Below are 19,708 nucleotides of genomic sequence, written 5' to 3'. Positions count from 1 at the left end.
TTACTAACATTCATTTCCAGAGCTTTTTAATTATATTGTGAAGTGATGCCATTTAAAATACATTTCTGTATGTCTGAATGAATGACACCCCCCTCCACCCCTCTTCCAGCCGTGTCGTTAAGTTTAAACGCGCGCAGTCCTTCCTGTAAAGAGCCCGTCTGTCACACGCTTAGGAAGTTTCCAACACCCACACACCGCAATCCACCAGTCCTATTTAGAGAATCCAAAGCCGGGGTTTCCTGACAGCTCCGGCTTTTATGAGCCAACTGCACTGAGTAAGCGGCGTGCCTGAGCCATCCTCGTCCTGCCAGCTTGGGGGACCCGGAGGGAGCAGGGCGGGGCGCTGGCTACGTCACGGCGAGGGGCTGCCTGGGGGATACATAAGAAGGAGCGGCGCGGCCAGACAGATAGAACCGCTCTGGCCCAGCTGGGATAACAGGTGCCCGCCTCTACAGCAAGCAGCGCATCCCCGCCCAGGGCTCGTGGAACCGCTTCTTTCTCATCCCCAGGAGCTGCCTGCACAGTGACCTGAGGTAAGTCCCGGGGCTCTGCCCACAGCATGGCAGGCTGCCTGGATGCACTGCCTCTCCCAGGAGTGAGCTTATGCCGGGGAAGAGTTTGCAATAGCTGACTCCGTGTAATGCCAACTCAATTCTAAGCGTACATTTGGTATGGGAAATCTGCACGTGCACTTCTTTGTGTAGCGCTACAAATGTGTGCACCTCTTTGTATAGCGCTACGCAGTCTGGCATTTAACCTGCTTCTCAAACTTGGAGCATGCAAAGAAGTTCAAGCACAGGCTGGATGGAGGAATCTGCTCAGGGTCACACACTTGTCAGAAGAGGAGTCCAGATCAGAGTCCGTGAGACTGATTTACGAATTGTTTTTCAATGGGATTGAGCCTTTGTAAAACGCTTTTGTAAATCAGGCCTCACGTCTTCTGGTGCAACAGTAACGCTCTGGTGAACATGTAAAGAGTGAAGGCGTGTGTGTGCTATAGGCACACGTGGAACAGTGACACCGGTAGCTCAGTGCCGTTTTACATGTCGTTCTTCGTGGTTGTGGGAAGAATGCAGTTGAGACTAGAGGCTTATGGCGGGGGCATGATACTCATGTGAAGGTGGGGCGCCTTTTCTTATATAACCAAAGCATCAATACTGGGGACCGATATAGACCTCTGGATAGAGATGAAGACATGTGCCTAGAATCAGACATTGTTTTCGAGTTGGGGAGCCGAGATTCGACCCAAAGTCGCCTCGTTCTCCGGTCATAAATATAGTTCATACACCAGCCCCTAACTCCTCCCCACTTTCTCCCCCTCCACTCAAATGTACCCACAGCCTTCTATAGTGCGACTTTTGTCATTTTGTTGACCTCGTCGCGGTTGCACCTGAAAAGAAGTTGACAATATGTACCTCGTGTCTGTTCTCTAAGCTAAGACGACGCACTGTCTGCTACCCAACACCCTTCCGCCAGCACCACGGGCGAGTGACTGGGTCTGCCTGGTGAAACATGGGCAGAGGTACGAGCACTGTTTAGAGCGCACTGCTCAGGTTAAAAAGTACCCTTTACGCACCACTGTGCGCAGCATTTTGTTGTTACTTGAGTGGACATAATTGTTTCTACACAAGCACTCATTAAGCACATAAGTGCGCGCTGCGCCTCGGCCGGTGTCTGCGCCCATGGCGTCAGGCCACGGCTCTGGGGCATCATCGCCTTCATGCACAACTCTTGCCTGAGTGCAAGAGAAACAACGCGTGCGTGCCCGCCCTTCCTATAGCATATGCATTGAAGACGTATACCACCCCAGCCGCTTGCAAACGAATAAAAGGCTGGTGGTGGGGCGTCGGTGTAGAAATGAGCGCAAATGGCAATCAATATAAAGCGCCGTGAGACATAGTTTCAGGGTGCTGTTCGCTATACTCAGTCATATGATTTTGACTCGGTCACTGGTGTTAGCTTAATTTGTGCAGCCGAGCGGGCTCCTTCTGCCCAATATGCAGCAGTCAGTGTGGCAACATGATTGACATATGTTGTCCTGACAGACAACGCCTCCACCATCACGTCGCGCGTTTGCACAGGGGAGACAGTCCTCTGGAAACGCCACACTGTGTGATCCTGATAAATAACAGGGCATTTATGATATGATAAAGGCGCTTACCCAGAGGGATCTAAGCGCAGACCCGAGGATCGAACCTGCGATGCTCCGTGTCACCTTGCTTCCAAGGCGAGCACGTTGCCCCTGAGCTATCTGTAAGACATTTCCAGAGGACTGTTTCCACTGTAAACACATGCAGCCGTTAAACCATGTATTGCTAAAGCTGAGATCAGAGACGGACTTTTAGCCACTCGAGATCAGGCAGTATGTTGTTACTTTGCACCTGTAGCCTCATTGCGCGCCATTTCTCCCCCTTGCAGCTCTTCAGTGCAATAAATGACTCTGAACAAAGGCGGCAAACTGAAGAACCTGGACAAGAGGCGCGGCAGCATGCCCCTGTCGGTCCACCAGCAGCTGCACCGGCGCAGCATGCCCGTGGACGAGAAGGAGCTGCAGGCCGCCATCCCCGACGGGCCCCTGGGCGAGCTCTCCAACCTGGTGCGCAGCACCTCCTACAACCCGGACGAGGAGCAGCGCGAGAGCTGGGCCTCGGGCTCCTCCGACTCCGTCATCTCGTCCAGCAGCGACTCCGAGGAGCCCGTCTACAAGGTCATCCTGCTCGGGGAGCACGGGGTGGGCAAGTCCTGCCTGGCCCGGATCTTCGGCGGCATCGAGGACGCGCACGACGTGGAGGAAGCTGGTAAGCGGCACCGGAAACCCTTCTTTGGCGCGCAAGCACGAGCCACGCTTTCTGCCAGGCCAGCATTAGGGCGTTGTGTTATGTTGATTTATGCTGCGCACCGCGACCACCCAAGGGCAGTCTCCAGGGTTTTAGGTGATGTGGTTGGTGATCTAGCGCTTGCTGCGTTGACCTCAATTGTGTGGCACTATTTATGTTATGTTATTTGGCATTCATATAGTGCTCTATATATCATTGCTATGACCATGAAGGGCTTGTGGATTGAACGCCCTCTGGGACCATAATCCAGGTCAGTCAAGAGAGGAGGGTAGTATAGGGTGCTTTGGTGCACTCAATATGTGAGCAGCCTATGCGATTGCCTGATGGTAGCTGCATCCTGTGGTGCTATCGAGAGATCAGTTGAAGGTGTGCAGTCTGGTGCTCTGTCTCCGAGACTGCATTCTGGCGGCACGTCACATATATACTGCTTTATAATAGCAATATGTCCATTTCTAAGTGACCCACACTGCAACATTGTAACGAAAATGACTTAATTGTTGATATATACATGAGCACATATGGGCATCTAATTTTTGAAGAGACTTGCAAGGCACAGGGATTTGCACAAGATCACACAATGTGCTCAGAAGGATAACACTATACACACAGGATCCGATTCACAGAATTTTTTGCACGGTTCAAAGTGACTGCACTGCTGAAAAGTGATTTTGCACTGCTGGCACAAACCCTGATTCAAGGAACTGTGTAAAGTGTATTTTTGCCGTGCAAAGTCTGTGCAAAGTCATTTTGTACTGCAGAAATTACTATGCACTGAGCTTGCACAGCAAAAATACACATTGCACAGTTCCATGAATCAAGGTTTGTGTCGGCAGTGCAAAATCACTTTTCAGCAATGCGAAGTCACATTGAACCATGCAAAAAATTCCACGAATCGTGCCCAAAGTTGTTAATGGATGTAGGAAACGTGTTTCTCTTCAAAAGTGTTTATTTATGCAGCTATCACACGAGATAAATCCCCTGTGAATTCCCTGTGTGCACATTGGCCTGCCTCACTGTAAATTAGAGAATATCACAGTTTTGATCAGTGGAAAAAAGGGCCATACCTAAGTCTTTTTTGTCACTTTGCACATCTCCCTTTTGCTTACTTACATTTTGTTATCGTGGTAAAAACATAATGTAATCGTTGCTATTTGCTGGCATGTGATATTTGGTCTTTGGGAACAAAATGTTCATTATGAATTCTTGCTCTTGGAATACTAACCCTGTGGCCCTTGCTTTTCCCTAGGGAACACCTATGACCGGTCGGTGGCGGTGGACGGCGAGGAAGCGTGCCTTCTAGTGTTCGACATATGGGAGCAGGTACTTATTCCTTTCTCAGTAGTTCTGGAACATCCTGTGTGTTTGGGGCGGGTGTCCTGCGCCTAGTGCAGTGTAGAGTCAGTTATTGGCACTGTGTTCCATGTACAGCATGCACCTCCTTCCATTTGATGTAGCGCTTAATGGTGATTTTTAGTCTGTTTCTGGGTGCTTCCCAGGGAGGTCATGTGATTTGTCCGGTATTGCCCCGTTGCATCAATATGAGATTCTGGGATTAGCTCCCAGGTTTTTCATGGTTTCACAGATAATGGCGTAATACCCACCCAATTTCGGCCCTTAGATGAGCCCAGAAATGCTTCTTTCACTGTCCCCGCCACACTGCTGCCCCCTGAATTCTAACATTACTGTTAGTTGCTATCGATAATTAGTACCCGGCGAGGGACAATCAGATTGCATCAAACTATTTGATTGGCCCCTGCCGGGTCCTTAACCGTCTGACAAAGATTCACCGGCTGCCGTTCCAGAGTTCGCTTCGCTCTGGCTTATACCTCTCACCCTGGGGCATTACCCGACTGGTAATGCCCCCCCTCCTCGGGTTCTATTGCTTTATTAGCATCTGGTGAGTCCCTATGGGCGTTTGAGTTCACGCCGAACCTGCTCTGTACTAACAGCGGCCTAGAAGGATGGGGTGACTAGTCCAGGATCACACAGTTTGCAGTGATGGGCAGGGCGCTATGACTCATACCACAGTGCCTGAATCCCTAGAATGCACCAGCTCTTAAGTCAGCTTTTAACAAAACAAGCACATTAGTGCTCCTCTCAGTGAGCGCATGATTTCACCTCAGCCCGCTTGCCTTTGATTACCCCACCACTGATTTACTGCAACCTCAGAGAAATCGCTTGCTTCGCAGAAGCGTTTTATAATGGCGCAATAACATAGGAAAACGCTGAGCCCCTGAGCCTTTGAGCGTCACCCCATCCTCACAAGGATGAAAATCCTGGGCTTCCTGCATCCAACCAATCGGCATCCTCCTAAACAGTACCCTGGGTTCCATCCATGCAGAGAGATGTTAGAAGCACATCTCGCATGTCACGGCTTTGGAACATTCTCATGAGACACGCGACTGAAGCCACACTTAAATAGGACTGTCTTCTCTGTCGGAGCAGTTTGGCAGTAGCCACATTGGGAAGGCGTCAAGGCCACTCTGAGCTTTGAAGACCACACCCTTTGTCCCTGGCCTAGGAGATCTGACCGGGTGACTCTATGACTGAAATCCTAGTCCACCCCATTCCGTGGTTGTATGTGCCTACTTCATGGTATGGTCCACCGGAGTTGGGTGTGCTCTCCACTAATGCCAGTTGGCCCCCAGGTGTGAGCCATACCTACCAATGTTGGATGTGCTCTCTTGCCCGGCCTCACACATGCTGCTCCATCTGTTTCAATAGGGGGTTGGGGCGCACACTGAATTGGTCCCAAAGTCACCTCTCACCCAAAATTAATGAGCAGATAGCTCAGTGAGTTGAGTGCTTGCTTCTGATGTCTGTGTGCATCCTGCAGTCCCTGGCAGAGCTAGTAGAGGCCCATGTGGGGCCCTGTCTAATCCCGAGGAACCCCTCTGCCACCGGCTAAATAGTTTAATTGTGTTGTCAGGAGCCCTGCATTCCTCCTGGGGTCGACTTAACACTCCGTCCTTCCAGGTTGGATACTTGGTACATCGTGAATGTTAAGTCGGGCTATCGCAATGAATGGACTCTGCACCGAACCCCAGCTAAGGCATGATCTAATTACTGCGACTTTGATTGTGGCTGCAGGAGCTGTCAAGGTCATTGGCAGAGCAGAGGCCTGCAGAGCCCATCATTTCAGATCTGAGATAGAGCGAAAAGGAAAGTGATTTTGACTGCGAAATAATAGGAGTCATTGTGTGGTGCCCTTTCTCTGCGCTGTCAGAGGTCCAGGATAAAAATAGCGCTGCGTAAATCATTCCGTGTTTAAAGCCAGTGGTGTTTCCAGGCAGCGCGGCTGAATGCACTGATCAATTCATTTCAATTTAGGACGAGACCCATTGGCTTCAGAATCAATGCATGAAAATGGGAGACGCCTACATCATCGTGTACTCGGTGACGGACAAGGCCAGCTTCGAGAAGGCCTCTGAGCTGAGGATCCAGCTGCGGAGAGCGCGACAGAGCGAAGACATCCCCATCATCCTCGTGGGCAACAAGAGCGACCTGGTCCGATCGCGCGAGGTCTCAGTCGAAGGTAAGAATCAGTTCGAGCACCAATCACGCCTTTGAGTCTCCGTAATCTTACGCAATTTTGAAATCTCTGTAGGGGGTGTTAGGCTCCAGTGAAGGCAACCATCCTCTTCTATAAGTGACTTGCCCATTAAAAAAAAAAGTATACATGTTTGATAATCTACACCTGTCCTCCAGACCAGATTGGTCCTCTTCCATCCATATTCCTCGTAGAATACCTCTTTTTGATCAAATATTAGGCTAACAACAGTCAAATTATCACAAAGTTCTGGGAGCTGCAACACATGATAACATCTTTAAGCATCCTTCAGAAAAAGGGGAACGCAGGGGAAAGCCTGGTCCACGTGAAGGAAAAGGAAGGTGTCTGACCATGGCATATCCGCATGTCTAGGCTGCCGGATTCACAATGCTAGGAGAAGGAGTCTGGAGAAGGGGTGGATCTCCACAGAGAAGGAAATAGGCATTCCAGACCACAGGCCTAGCATTTTGTGGGCTTTGCAGCTTAGTACTTCACAAATGCCAAATATCTTGATCGTGAGGAAAGTCCTACAAATGCACGAGATCTGCCAACTCTTAGCTTTTTTTAATGTTAAATCCACAAGACGGCTTATTTTGGGAGGTGGGCATCTAACTTTTACCAATGGGCCTCTCCCTCCCTCTATAATGGTATGAAAATGCAATCTGAAAAAAAGAGCAGATGAGGCTAGAAAAGGGACTGGCTGAAAATAAACCCACCCAGGCCATGGGAAGGGAACATGATCAAAAGGCACCGGGCTACGGAGGTGGGAGCCTGTGATTACAAGGATAGAGAATGAGTAAGATGGAGGGTGGGTGGTGGCCATACTCCAATACCTTAGGACAGGGACGCAACGAAACATCAACTTCAGTGGGCTAGGGGGAGAGGGGGCTAACTGGTGATGGGAGGGGCCACTTCAGAAACTGGGCTGGGCAAGCTGCGTGCTCCACCCCCACGGTTCTACCCACAAGATCTAGTGTGGGGACCAACTATCAAATCGTACTTTTTTTTGTAAGTTATACATCCAACACATATGAATATCAATAACATTTTAGAAACTTCAAAAAAAATAATAATTAGAATACTAAAATCAAATAGTACATTTTAAAGCACAATATGCAGAGAGGCGATGGAAGCCTTTCTTGAAAGTAGCAGCTTTAAAGTTTCACTGCGTTTGTGCAAGTACATTTTTCTGAAGAAACACAGTAAAGTGTTGATCCAGCCAGTTTCAGGACAGGCTCATGGGAGATGCTTTGTCAACAGAAGGCTTGCCCCATAACTCACATTTCGAGATGAGGGGGCTGAAGCCCGGTTAGCTCATTGGCATTGCACGCCTGTCTTCTGAGGCTTTCTTGCGCGAGATAGGTGATCAGTTCATAAGTCGTACATGGGTGTCCCTTTACGTATCCTCTTGACACACTTGGATCACCCCATCGCCAACATTTTACGGATCCCAAGTTTCTAGGAGAGAATAGGACGAACATGAATTGGAACCATATTCATGTGAAGACCTCAAGCACGAGATATGTCCCAAGCAGAGCAGGCAATGGCCGATACGAATGACATTGTCTTGAACATGTTTTAAGGCCAATTTCAAGCCCAAATGAGGCCAATACAAAACAGCAGAACATAGCTCCTCAGTTAATCGTGACAACAAGTACACACTTTATTGGGGACATTGTTCATGGTCATTTTCTCATAGCTTTTTCTGAACCGTGATTAGTTGCAGTATCCGCAGTGCCCACATGCTCCACTAATGACTATTGTACCGTGAAGAACACTGACTTCCCACTTTGTCAATGTCTTCTGTCCCCAGAGGACACAGTCTACTAGTTCACCTTGCCAGTGACTGTTTGCACATGACACACATCTTTCAAGCCACTGTTACATAATCTGTGGATACGGGCAACATGAGCTTCCAATAAGAGGGAGATCAGACTTTTTCAGGCGTATTGTACTTTGGAGAATGCATACCAAGTGTCCGAACTCTGTTTCATCAATCCCTGTGAATTGTGAAGATAGTCAGGGTGCAATAGGTCTTTATTAGTGAAATGTGACTAATTGACAGGACTGTGGCTCAGACATTTCCCCGTTGTGACCTCTCTTTCTTTTCTCTTCTCTTCTCAGAGGGCCGGGCTTGTGCGGTGGTGTTCGACTGCAAATTCATTGAGACCTCGGCAGCCCTTCACCACAATGTGAAGGACCTCTTCGAAGGCATCGTCCGCCAGATCAGGCTGCGCAAGGACAGCAAAGAAGACAATGCCAGACGCATGGCAAGCTGCAAACGTCGAGAAAGCATCAGCAAGAAGGCTAAAAGGTTCCTGGGGAAGATTGTGGCAAAAAACAACAAAAAGATGGCATTCAAGCAGAAATCCAAGTCTTGCCATGACCTGTCTGTGCTTTAAAAGCTCTCAACAAGCCCAGTGTGGGCCAGTGGCACGCAGGCAAAGGCGATCCTAGGACTTCGGGGACTATGCAGACTCCTTGAAATGAAGCTGGTGACCAATGAAATAGACACATCAAGCGTCCACTTGTTCAATTTCTCTTTAATGCCTTATGGTCAGTGAGCCAGAGTCAGACGGTAGATAAACAGTGTTTCAGTGGTGACCGGTTTCGACTTCTAGACGTCGAGTAAATTGAGGGATTGTCTGAGGGTGGTAATTTTGCCTAGGCTATCTGGCCCAGTTTAGTGTGCATCTCAGGTCATCTATAGCACTGGGGTTCTGGCAATGTCCAGGTCTTCAAAGGGGCCCTTCATGCGGGCTAGAACTCTATGGACAGTGATATCCTGTCAATTGGCATGTCAACTAGAAGCGAAGACAACCAAACAAATTGGTAGGACGAAGACCGGTGGCCTTGGGATGTATTCCCTCTGCAGTTGACTCTCAAAGAGCGCCTAATGTCTATGACCGAGTCCATGTGCGAGCCCTGGGGTGGGGGATGAGGGCAGAAGGACCGTTCTCTCTCCACCAACCGGAAGCTCCCTACCACTGTGCCCAGGTCTGTTTTACGTACGCCTTATGTATGTTTTTCTCCTGTCCTGGGAAGGAGACGTACCGGAAAATAAGAAAAAGACAGACAGACATATAATCAGAATATTCTGCACTGACCCCCCACCCGCCATCGCCTATTTTCATTGATTCCGCCATTGTACGGAAGTAACTTTGTACTGAAATAACTTGAAGCTTTGTACGCGGGTTCGTACTCTCAGTAGATAATAGGTAGTGATATTTTTAGCCACTAGAAATTAATAGATACAGTAGTAAAATGTAGGCAAAACAGCTCATTTCCCCAATTGCACTGGGGATAACTGTTATTGGATGAATTTGATACTTGTTTACATGCAGATTTTATAATATAGTAATATTTCTTCTTAGAATTACGAGGTTGTGTCTGGGTCATGGGCATTGCAGCACTGCACAATATTTTTGCACTGTACAAAAAAAGGGTTTTTACTGATGCCATGACTGAGACAAAATGTACATAATAATGTGTGATGTATAGTATGATTTTTATAATATATTTGATTTGAAATAAGCACGCTGTTCTGTATATAATTTCTAGCTAGGATTGTATTTATACCAGTATCTATATGTACAGATGTTGCGAGACATGTACAGCATTAAAAACAATATCCTCAAAAACCCTCACTTAAGCCATCTCTTGAAACCTTCCTTTGGTGACCCTCTTTTCTGATGATTGGCAGGCCTCTGTTCAGAGGATTGTTGTGTCTGGAGGCTCAAGCAACACTACCTATTTCTAAATGCTGTGCTCCCCAACACTGTGCCGTCCCAGCAGTGCAAAACAAAACAAGATTTCCACTGCCGTGGCGTCATGGAAGACGATGACAGCGTTTCTCTCTCTCCCCACGTAAAACACGAGAGAAACAGAGGAGGCCCGGCATGCTGGTCAACATGCCCTGTGCCGTGCTGTGCACCCGGTCGTTGCCGAACGGGACGATGGAACCTTGGGTCTAACCAAGAACATGGCGGCGGGAGTGGGGAGGAGGGTGATGAGTTGACGCGGGTGGTAGGGGTGTTTTTTTCATTTTTGATGTTGGGGAGGGAGCACCTAACGGCAGTGGCAGGATGCCAGGTGTGCATATTTTTTCCTTTCGGGGTGCATGGTAAGGATCTTCATGATGGAGGTAAGGTGGGATAGGGTGGCAAGACACCAGGTATCTTTTCCCTTATGGACTTGTGGGTAGGGGAGTGAATCACACTAGGGATGAGAGGAATGGTGGCAGGGCGCCGTGTATTTTTTAATGTTGCTTATGGTTCCTCTACCCTCTGAACTGCTGATCCATAGGGGACAGAGCCTGGGGTGGAATTCCTGGGAGGACCATACAGAGCATACAACTGAAGATGGGTAACTAACAAACGGGATATCATCTCCCTCAGGGTTCTGAGTGACATCATAGACAACATGATCTTGGATCTCCTTGTCCATCAGATGACCCGTGGAGGCCCTTGGTGGAATATTTCCCTGTGATTACTAAGCCATACCATTAACCCTTGCACTCAAAGTGCCTGATGGTGTTATTTCAAAGTAGTCTTTTGACATTTAAAAGCTGTTGCCTGTGCTCCACTGCTCATTCAGGCCACAGATCTCCCGAAAAGAGCTGTAATGTGAAATGGCGAAAATACCTAATATTGCAAAACATTAAAAAAAAGTATGACTTATGTAGCTGTGCAAAGAGGAGGTCTGCGTTCCACTTAAGCAGGTAGCCTTCTAATCCACACAACTATATCAGATGGGAGGATGCCGCAGCCGGCGGCGGGTGCCACCACTTCAGAAATCGGGTACCTGGGGTGGAGGGGTTAAAAGAGGGGAAGGGAGGGTGGAGGGAAGATGGCCGGTCGGGGGAAGCAGCCTTCAGGTTGCTCAGAATGCGGGCTTAGATCGATAGTTTCAGCCTGCATTCCGAGGAACATGATTGGTTGCTGCCCCCCCCCCCCCCCGCCCCACGTGATAATTAATCTTAACCTCTGGCATTGCTCTGGGCAACCCTCCAGACCATGGTTCTTCACCCGCTAAGCCATTACAAAAGGGGAAGCCTGACCCCACCCACTCTTAAGCATTACCAGAAAGGTGCAGTTGCCGAAAAGTGCAGGTGAAAAGCGATCTTCTCTGAACACAACTCTAGTACCGCCCGGCGATCCAGATATTCCGATTGATCACATGTCTAGGGGGCTAGAGGATCAGCCATGGGTTGCTTGCCGGTGTGTGGATGAAAACAAAACACTACTCAAAGGTGTCTGATCACAGCAAAACTGATCAAGCCAACGTGGTGTAAAGCCAGAGACCTATAGGCAGTTTGAGTTGCGAACAAACCATGTCTGCACCCTGACCACCAATCCAAGACTGTGCCTTTGCCATGAAGATGATTAAGAGGTAATGACAGAAACACCAGGATGCTACTAGCGATAGGGCTTGGTGATAGGCTGCCGTCCCTGTAGACCTCGAAGTGGGGTCTACAACCTTTGTTTAATGGTGAATGATTATAGGAGTTGAGGTCTAACACATCTTTGTAGTCGCAGGTTGCAGACCCCTGTTTAGAACCGTGTACTGGCCCACGGCCATAAAGTACCCCGCTTTTCAAATGCTGTGGCAGTGGATTGAGTCTGTGGCACAATACACAACTGTGGGGGGCACTGCAGACCACTATGAAGAAGGAGCCCCACATTTTTACACATCTTTACATGCCTGGATATTACAACCATCGATTGCTGAGTGGCACACGATGGCACATCTTGTGTTTACTTTTGCATTACAAAAAAAATTAGATCTACACAAAACTCAAAGAAAGCAAAGTGACAGAGGCCCGATCATCTCCCGCTCCGCCGCTCCAAACGGAAAGATTTTCGGCCGCCCTGTTTCACATCAAGCTATGACATTACATTAGTAGTTAATCCATTCAGATGACAAGATTTATTGACACGGTCGAGGTACAAATGGATAGCACAATGTACTCCCCAGAGAAGAAGACTTTTTAATATTGAAAAGTTTCTGACTTCATTCCTTTTTAACCAAACATAAGCATTTACAGAAAGTAAAAATCTACAAACTGAATCATTTTAACAACAAATATAACAGCCACAAAAGGATAATTAAAACTTATAATGAAAACATGATGCCTATCTGTCATCTACAGCCCCAAGCCCTCATTAAAAAAAAATGCAATATGCGGTAATGCAATAGCATTCCCTCTTGCACCCACGGGTGCTCCGCTGGACCCACAGACAATTGTGATTTCCGACTGCAGAGCCCCTCACCCGGATCCCATGGACCAAACTCGATAAGCAACAGCACCTGAGCACCTGAACACCATTTTGGCCAGCCACCACCAAACATCTCCCACACGGAGGGGCTCACCAGACCGAGTAAAATTACTGATAAGGGCCATATTAGGTGAGACAAAGACTCCAATTTTGCTTTTCAAATATCTTGAATTTAATTCATTGGTTAAAGACATGACCCATTTTCTAGGCAGACATGTTTGAAACAGTATTATCTTTTCATCAGCGTTTTCAGACACTATTCATGTTTCTTTGGTAACGACCTTGATCTGTCTTTTTAATGAAGAACTTGGCCTCCACGTGTTTGGCGCAACGTGTGACCTTTCTATTTCATGCTCAGGATTATCAAAAAGTGTCACAGGTATTTTCACAATCCTGAGTCAATGTCGACCATGCGCATTGTTGGTTACACTTGTCGTGAAATCAAAGGATTTGTCCTAATGACAAACTTGAAAAATATATCAGTAACACATTCTGAGTCCAGTGCTGGATAGCCTGATCACGTGGCCAGAATACTGGTGAAAGCTCTCTGTCACGTGACAGCATGTACAAGGGACCAGGGTCGGACTGGGACAAAAAATAGACCCGGTCACCCACAAAAAAGTGGCCCATCCCTCGCCTCCAAAAAGTGGCCCACCCCTCGCCTCACGACCATTGACCTCTGATGACATCACTAGAAGTGATGTCCCGGGAAGCGATGAAACACAACCTTTCACCCCTTGACAAAACAGGAAGGGGCATCAAATAGCATTGTGCCTAAGTGCACTAAATTACTGTGAATCCAAGCAGACATCCAAGGCCAAATGACAATGTTATTGTATAGCGCTTACGCTTCAGCTCTTTTTTATAGAACAAATATGCATACAGTATTACCCAACCTGTGTTGGTACTCATTTATCGACCTAAGAAGGATGAAAGGCTTTTTGAAAAAAAAAAAGTGGAAAAAAATATTCAATTTTTTTTCCAAACCGGCCCAGGCATGGCCAGAAACCACCCCACACTCCCCAGGGACGATTTCGGCCCGGCCACGGGCCGAAAGGCCGAGGGCCCAATCCAACCCTGCAAGGGACACTTCATAACTGAGAGCTGCAAACATGAGATGTTTGGGGTTGTCTCCATTAAATTAATGATACAAACGTGAGAACTTTGTCGGTTCTCCCTGCTAAAACACATTTGAGTTCAAGCGCCTGACAAAGTTCTCCCAGCACTGAAGCCAACATGGTTTTCAGGTGGAGCGTCACAAGATGAGTGAATCTTGCATTCTCTGACACATTTCCCAATTTTACCTTCCAGTGAGTTTCACGTTTGAATGATTCGTGGGTGACCGACTGAATTCCAGATGGCCCCAGCAGCCAGACCGAGAATTTCCACAAAGTGCGCATGCTTAGCAAAGGTGCTATGCCCTTTAAATATGATACATTTCATTCAGGCAATTAGAAATGATATAGTGATCTCTCTACAAATATGTAAACATCTAAAATTAATTGCACATAAATATCTGCTCCTAGAAATACAGTGTGTTCGAAACCAGGAGATCACCTGCATATTATTACACATGTGCAAGTACTTGCACTCGGATGGATACTGTCAGAAAACTATCGAACTGAATCCCGAGCTCGCAAAATCCTCAGTTCTGGGTTTCAAGACTCCCTTTCCCAACATTCAGCAGTTTTGGACATATGACGATTCTGGAGAAAGAGGAACTGTGAGATAATCTGTGCAGGAAATGTCACCTTAACCTGAACGAGCCGGGTCCATTGCTACTATGCCAGACCCAGACCCGCACTACAAGCCCTGGCGCTATAGTGGGCACTTTTGCACATCGTGTCAAGGAAATATGGCCATATAGGTAGATTGCACCGGGGTGTGCATTTAAGGGACTCCTCCCGAGAGTGCAGCTGATATGAGAGGTACCAGATACTGCACTGTTGTTTTCTGGAACAAGGGTATTGTTGGACCAGAGTGCGCACATGTGGGAATCTTGCAGTTGCGCGTCACGATAATTTGCGTTTAATCAGACACTGCCTACTATTGCGGGCCACCCTGTCTCCACATTCTTGTGTAATGTTTTATCCTGTTAATGCAGCTTGTTGGTAGCCAAGGCCGGAGTCAGCCTCTGAGAGATGCTGAAGGGTTCCTGCAGGGCTGGTGTCTGTGTTCACCAGGGACCAAAGTGGCACGCTGAAGGTGGCAGAACGAGAGACTAGGTCCCATTAGGGTTGAAGATACAGCAAGCCAATCAGGGGAGGGGGCGGGACATGAGCCGGGGAAAAGAACACAGAAGGGCAGCACCAGAGCACTCAACAAAGAAAAACAAATGCACACGTTCAAAAGTTAATGCTGGTTTCCTAGCACACAAAATACCTTGTTGGAATAAGTTGAGGTGTACACATAAATTAAATAGAAATAGATGGGTTAGATTTGGACAGTGTACAGAATTGCTTTTAGACATTTACCCTGACTAAGATGCACCGTTGTTAGTAAAATAGGTAGGGAACAGCCCTTAGATATAAGGATGGTTAGGCCTTACTTTACCTTAGAATAAAGATCATGCTTAAAATATCTCTCTGTGTCCTCCTTCTGATCCTCAACAAATGGTGGCAGAAGTGGGATGCTAAAGATCCGAGATAGAGCCAACTCAAAAATACCTCATTTACATGACCAAACCCTTAGATAGCATTCCAACCTATAGAATTTTTAGGTATGAAACCCTCCTTAGGCGAAAGGAAACCCACCTCAGAAAAAAGACACCTTCTACTCCCCTGAACGCAGGGTTACCTGATGATTCAGACCAGGAGGAAGGAAAAGAGAGGCCATCGGAAGTAGGTGGGAGGATGCAGGAACTGAGAAGTCTGAGTCCTTAATCTTCTCTTCGGATCTCAATCCCACATGAGTACCCTTGAGACCATTCTAGAGTACCTGGTGGACCATCAAATTCAGTTGGACTAGCGACCCCAAGAAGGAATATAGCAAGTGAGGGCTATTCCTTTATCTAGAAGGAGAGGATTTGACTGCGTTGTTCATACATTTTGAATGACTTGCTAACCAATTTAATTGGGATGAGGGTTTGAAAATATTTTATTTAGCTCCTTTAGTCAAAGGAGACTTACAGATCTTGTATCATAATGACAACACACTAAGGACTACGCTGTTTCCCGAAATTAAACAGACATTATTAGAATGGGTGGCAGAGACAGAGGTGTTTGCTGCTTAAAATTCTGGGAAATACATATCCCAACCAATGAAAGTAGCTTAGAAGTAGCCGGGTAGATATAGAATACCCTTACCCAATGGTTTGGAAAAAAGAGCCTACGTGAAGCACTGGAAACCATAGCCTCAGAGCAATTTAACAATGCCCTTCCACCACCATTGTAAAAGAGCATTCTGAAACAACATAAATCCTAACTTCAAACAGCCATTCAGGTGGCCAATGCACACTCAGAGGTGGCTCATTACTTGAAACAAAAAGGGAAACCAATAGATGTAAAGAAAGAAATAAAGCTAGGCCCAGAATTTATAACCCCGGATAAGTGGTTAAGAGGTGGGAAATAACCTCCCTGGGACAACCTAAATAAGGAGGTAGGTCATACAAGAGTTCCTCTAGTTTTACCAACTAAGTCTCCCAAACGACCTCAAGAAGAAATAGGAAGAATAAAGACATCTCTCCCTGCGCCACCTATGTGTTACTCATATGTACAAAAGGGACATATAGCTACATTTTGTCCCAGGAATAGCATAGAAAGCATATGGGGATAGGATGGTTAACAGCTGGACCCTCGCAAGAAGGGAATGTGGAAACAAGGAGAACCAGATAACTACGAAATATATTTTTAAGGTGCCCAATCTTTCCAGACAAACAAACAAGTACAGGTAAACAGAATATGAGCTAATGCTCTTATCGGCTCAGGAAGCTGGCAAATGGCCGTCAGAGCCATTCTTCTTTATACCGAATATATTCAGGAAAGTCAAGTAATAAATGTCTGAGTACATGGGGATGTAGAGAAATATCCTAAAGTGCTCCTGTTCCTAAGAGTCCAAAATCAACCCACAACAATGAAAATAGCTGTAGATCCTGGTCTACCAGAAACAAATAATTATTGGCACTGATTTACTACCTTCCATGTATTATTTAGGTCACCCAAAAGTTAAAAAAGAATCCTACAAACTCTCCTTTCTACTCATGGAAACCCTCCACTGAATTTTCAAATACTCCCATACGAACTGGGGAAAGTGTAGATCCCTTGAATCAGCGTAAACATGAACTGTGTCAGAAGAAAATGATAAATGTTTTAAAAAAAGAAGGGGAAGCCACAAAAATAAGGAGTGGGGTATGTGATGAATTGAGGGAATTTGTCCCCTTTCCCCACGGGGGAGCACCCCCCCGTGAGGCTAGGGAGGTGTTCCCGCTACACAACTCCCTCCCTAGATATCGAGGCAAGAGGGACCTCACCTGGAGAGATTCCCCCTTGGGGACAAGGACTCCTGTTCCCATGAGGAACTCCCTGATGCCCTCAAAGTGATGGCCTACATGGATTTGTCTAATATAACGGAACACTATCAATTCTATAAAGATGAAGGGAATGTCTGCTATCCAGAACAGGAAACTAAGTCTAAATCAGTCCCTCCAATGGACTGTGCCAAGGATGCTGAAAAGGGATGACAAAACAAGAGTGAGTGATAGACGGCGAGAGAGGCGGGAAGCCGAGATAAGCCGGAACGTAGAGTGAATCAGGGAAAGCCCCCTGTATGTATCAGAGCAAAAGGGGGCAGAGCTCTTGCAGAACACAGAGCCCGCGTAAGTTAGTCGAGCACCTACACGGAGCCAAAGATGCTGGGAAACTGGCATATGAGAACGGAAGAAAAAACACCCTAATTGAAGAGAGAGTTCGGTGGTGGTGTGACCACACAGCAACGGTGGTGGGAAGTCTTGCCGCCGCACAGTGCCGATATCACTGATGGGAAAACAACACACCCAACCCAAGACACAGAGCTAGTTTGATTCAGAAGACGAGAATGAAATGCCCATGAACCAGATGGCACAACAAGTAAGCATTGGAGTCAAGAAGAAGCAGAAAGAGAGTCCATACCTTACCGGTACCAGTGACTTTACCTCTCAGAACAGAAGGTAATACAGGGGACGGGATTACCGGACAGTTAAGAGGGACTCATTATAACTCTTACAAAGCACGGCTCAGTGCTAATGAGGAAAGTATTGAAAATAAGCCATAGAAGCAGAACAATGTTCATGAAAGACAAAGCTACATGAAATATACAAAGGGGGAAAGGAGTAGATTTGAAAACGTGCTACCTTGCGAGGAGGGAAAAGTCAACCCAGGTCCCAAAGATGAGTATGCAAATATAATAAATAAAGACATTTGGGAGACACACACCAAGGAGACCAGGAAGTCAAAACTCATACATGAAACAGGACTCCGGGTAGAGAGGCTAGAACCTGACAACATAGAAGGAACATATACAAAAGTAAGATTGTTGGAATAAAAGGGGAGAGAACTGTCAGTCCCCTAAAAGAGTTACATAACTTAACACTAAGATAATAGGAAACTATTTGCATATGGTCTATTAAGTGGAATTAAAGAACATAGAAAACCCTGTGAACAAACACAGCAACCAGGAGAAGGGAGTCATTCTCCTGTCCTTAGTTAGTTATATCAGTGGTAGGGTCAGCAAGGTTAAATTTGGAGAGTGGACGCACTTATTTTTGGACATTCACCCTTATTGATGAGCATCATAATTAGTAAGAAAAGGTTGAGAACACCTCATAGATATAGGGATAGTTAGGACTTATTTTACTGTAGAATAAAGATTGTACTTAAAATGTTTACACAGCCTCCATGTCCTCCTTCTGATCCTCCAACAGTATACAACCCTGCTTAACCGTGCACCGAGCCAAGAATCCCACAAAGGGTTCCACTGCACACCGCACCATACATTCAGCCCATGTCCCTACTGCCCACTGCGCCGCACAAACGGCACATGGCTCCACTGTGCAATGCATCACGCTTTCCACACAAGCCACTGATGTGCACAACGCCACGCAATCTTCGCTCGCTCTGATCCACACAATACCTCGCATTGGTGCTGACCCTAGGATGCAGCTACTAGTTTGCACTTTTCAGCCTGGCCCCCCTTGCTCACCCCGCCCGCCCACCACTTCCACCCGCAACACCCAAATAAGATCTCTAATCTCGCTACCTAGGGGGCTCGCTGTGGCACCAGCAGTTTTGTCCTTGGGGACTTTAATCTCAGATAGGCTGACCTTCTAGACAGAGACGCTATATCTCTTGCCAGCGCCATCTCTGCCCTCATCTTCGCTCAAGAAATTCTGGAACCCACACACGCCCTAGGACATACACATGACTGGATACTAGACCATAATTGCAATATCATCATCCTCTCCAGCACCCCTGCACCTGGTCTGACCACCACCTCATCACATTCACCTTCCCACCCTCTGACCAGCCTCTCCTGCATCCCACCCCCGTCATATCCTGCTGCACCAGCAACCTCTCCAGTGACCTACTCAGGCCACTTCTTGAAAACTCACCCCCATCCCCTAACATACTGGATGTTGACAGATTAGTCAGCTGCTACAACACATCCCCCAACTCAGCCATAAATGTACTCATCGCTCTCAAAAAACGCACCCCCAAATGAGCGACACGATCCAACTCTTGGTGCACCCCTGAGCTACACACCTTGCAGGCTGAAAAGCGTTCCAGCGAACGCACTTGGCACCTATACCCATCAGCAGCAAACAAATCTTGCTTCAAAGAACATACAAAAAAGCCATCCAAATAGCCAATGCACCCGTCTACAATACTTTGATAGCCAATGCGAACTCTAATTCCAGCGAGCTATTTTCCATCATCGGAATAGAGAATCCCCAGCCTTACCTCTGTCCACAGTTACCAAGAACGCTACTTGGTGCAATGCCATCCAAAATGTTCTCTTGGACAAACCTGCCTCACTACAGAGCAAAATCAAACTCAAACGGACCACCACCA

General features: G+C 47.1%; 1 protein-coding gene across 1 annotated transcript; it reads left to right on the top strand.

Moving 5' to 3' along the window:
* Positions 1 to 394: 394 nt before the first annotated feature.
* On the top strand, positions 395 to 10,034 carry RRAD (RRAD, Ras related glycolysis inhibitor and calcium channel regulator). The gene is made up of 5 exons (XM_069653315.1): positions 395 to 533; positions 2,419 to 2,798; positions 4,084 to 4,157; positions 6,168 to 6,372; positions 8,512 to 10,034. The coding sequence occupies exons 2-5, from the start codon at positions 2,435 to 2,437 to the stop codon at positions 8,787 to 8,789; spliced, it is 921 nt and encodes a 306-aa protein (XP_069509416.1). The 5' UTR covers positions 395 to 533; positions 2,419 to 2,434; the 3' UTR covers positions 8,790 to 10,034.
* The last annotated feature ends 9,674 nt before the right edge of the window (positions 10,035 to 19,708 follow it).

Source organism: Ambystoma mexicanum, chromosome 1p, assembly GCF_040938575.1.
Source record: "Ambystoma mexicanum isolate Mex_15411 chromosome 1p, UKY_AmexF1_1, whole genome shotgun sequence".
Classification (NCBI taxonomy): domain Eukaryota; kingdom Metazoa; phylum Chordata; class Amphibia; order Caudata; family Ambystomatidae; genus Ambystoma; species Ambystoma mexicanum.
This window is presented reverse-complemented; position numbering and strand designations above follow the sequence as displayed.

Excerpts from the sequence above, each read along its gene's own strand:
- RRAD (XM_069653315.1), top strand. The coding sequence starts at position 2,435 with ATGACTCTGAACAAAGGCGGCAAACTGAAGAACCTGGACAAGAGGCGC. Across the intron at positions 2,799-4,083 it reads GCACGACGTGGAGGAAGCTG|GGAACACCTATGACCGGTCG; the intron begins GTAAGCGGCACC and ends GCTTTTCCCTAG. Across the intron at positions 4,158-6,167 it reads TGTTCGACATATGGGAGCAG|GACGAGACCCATTGGCTTCA; the intron begins GTACTTATTCCT and ends ATTTCAATTTAG.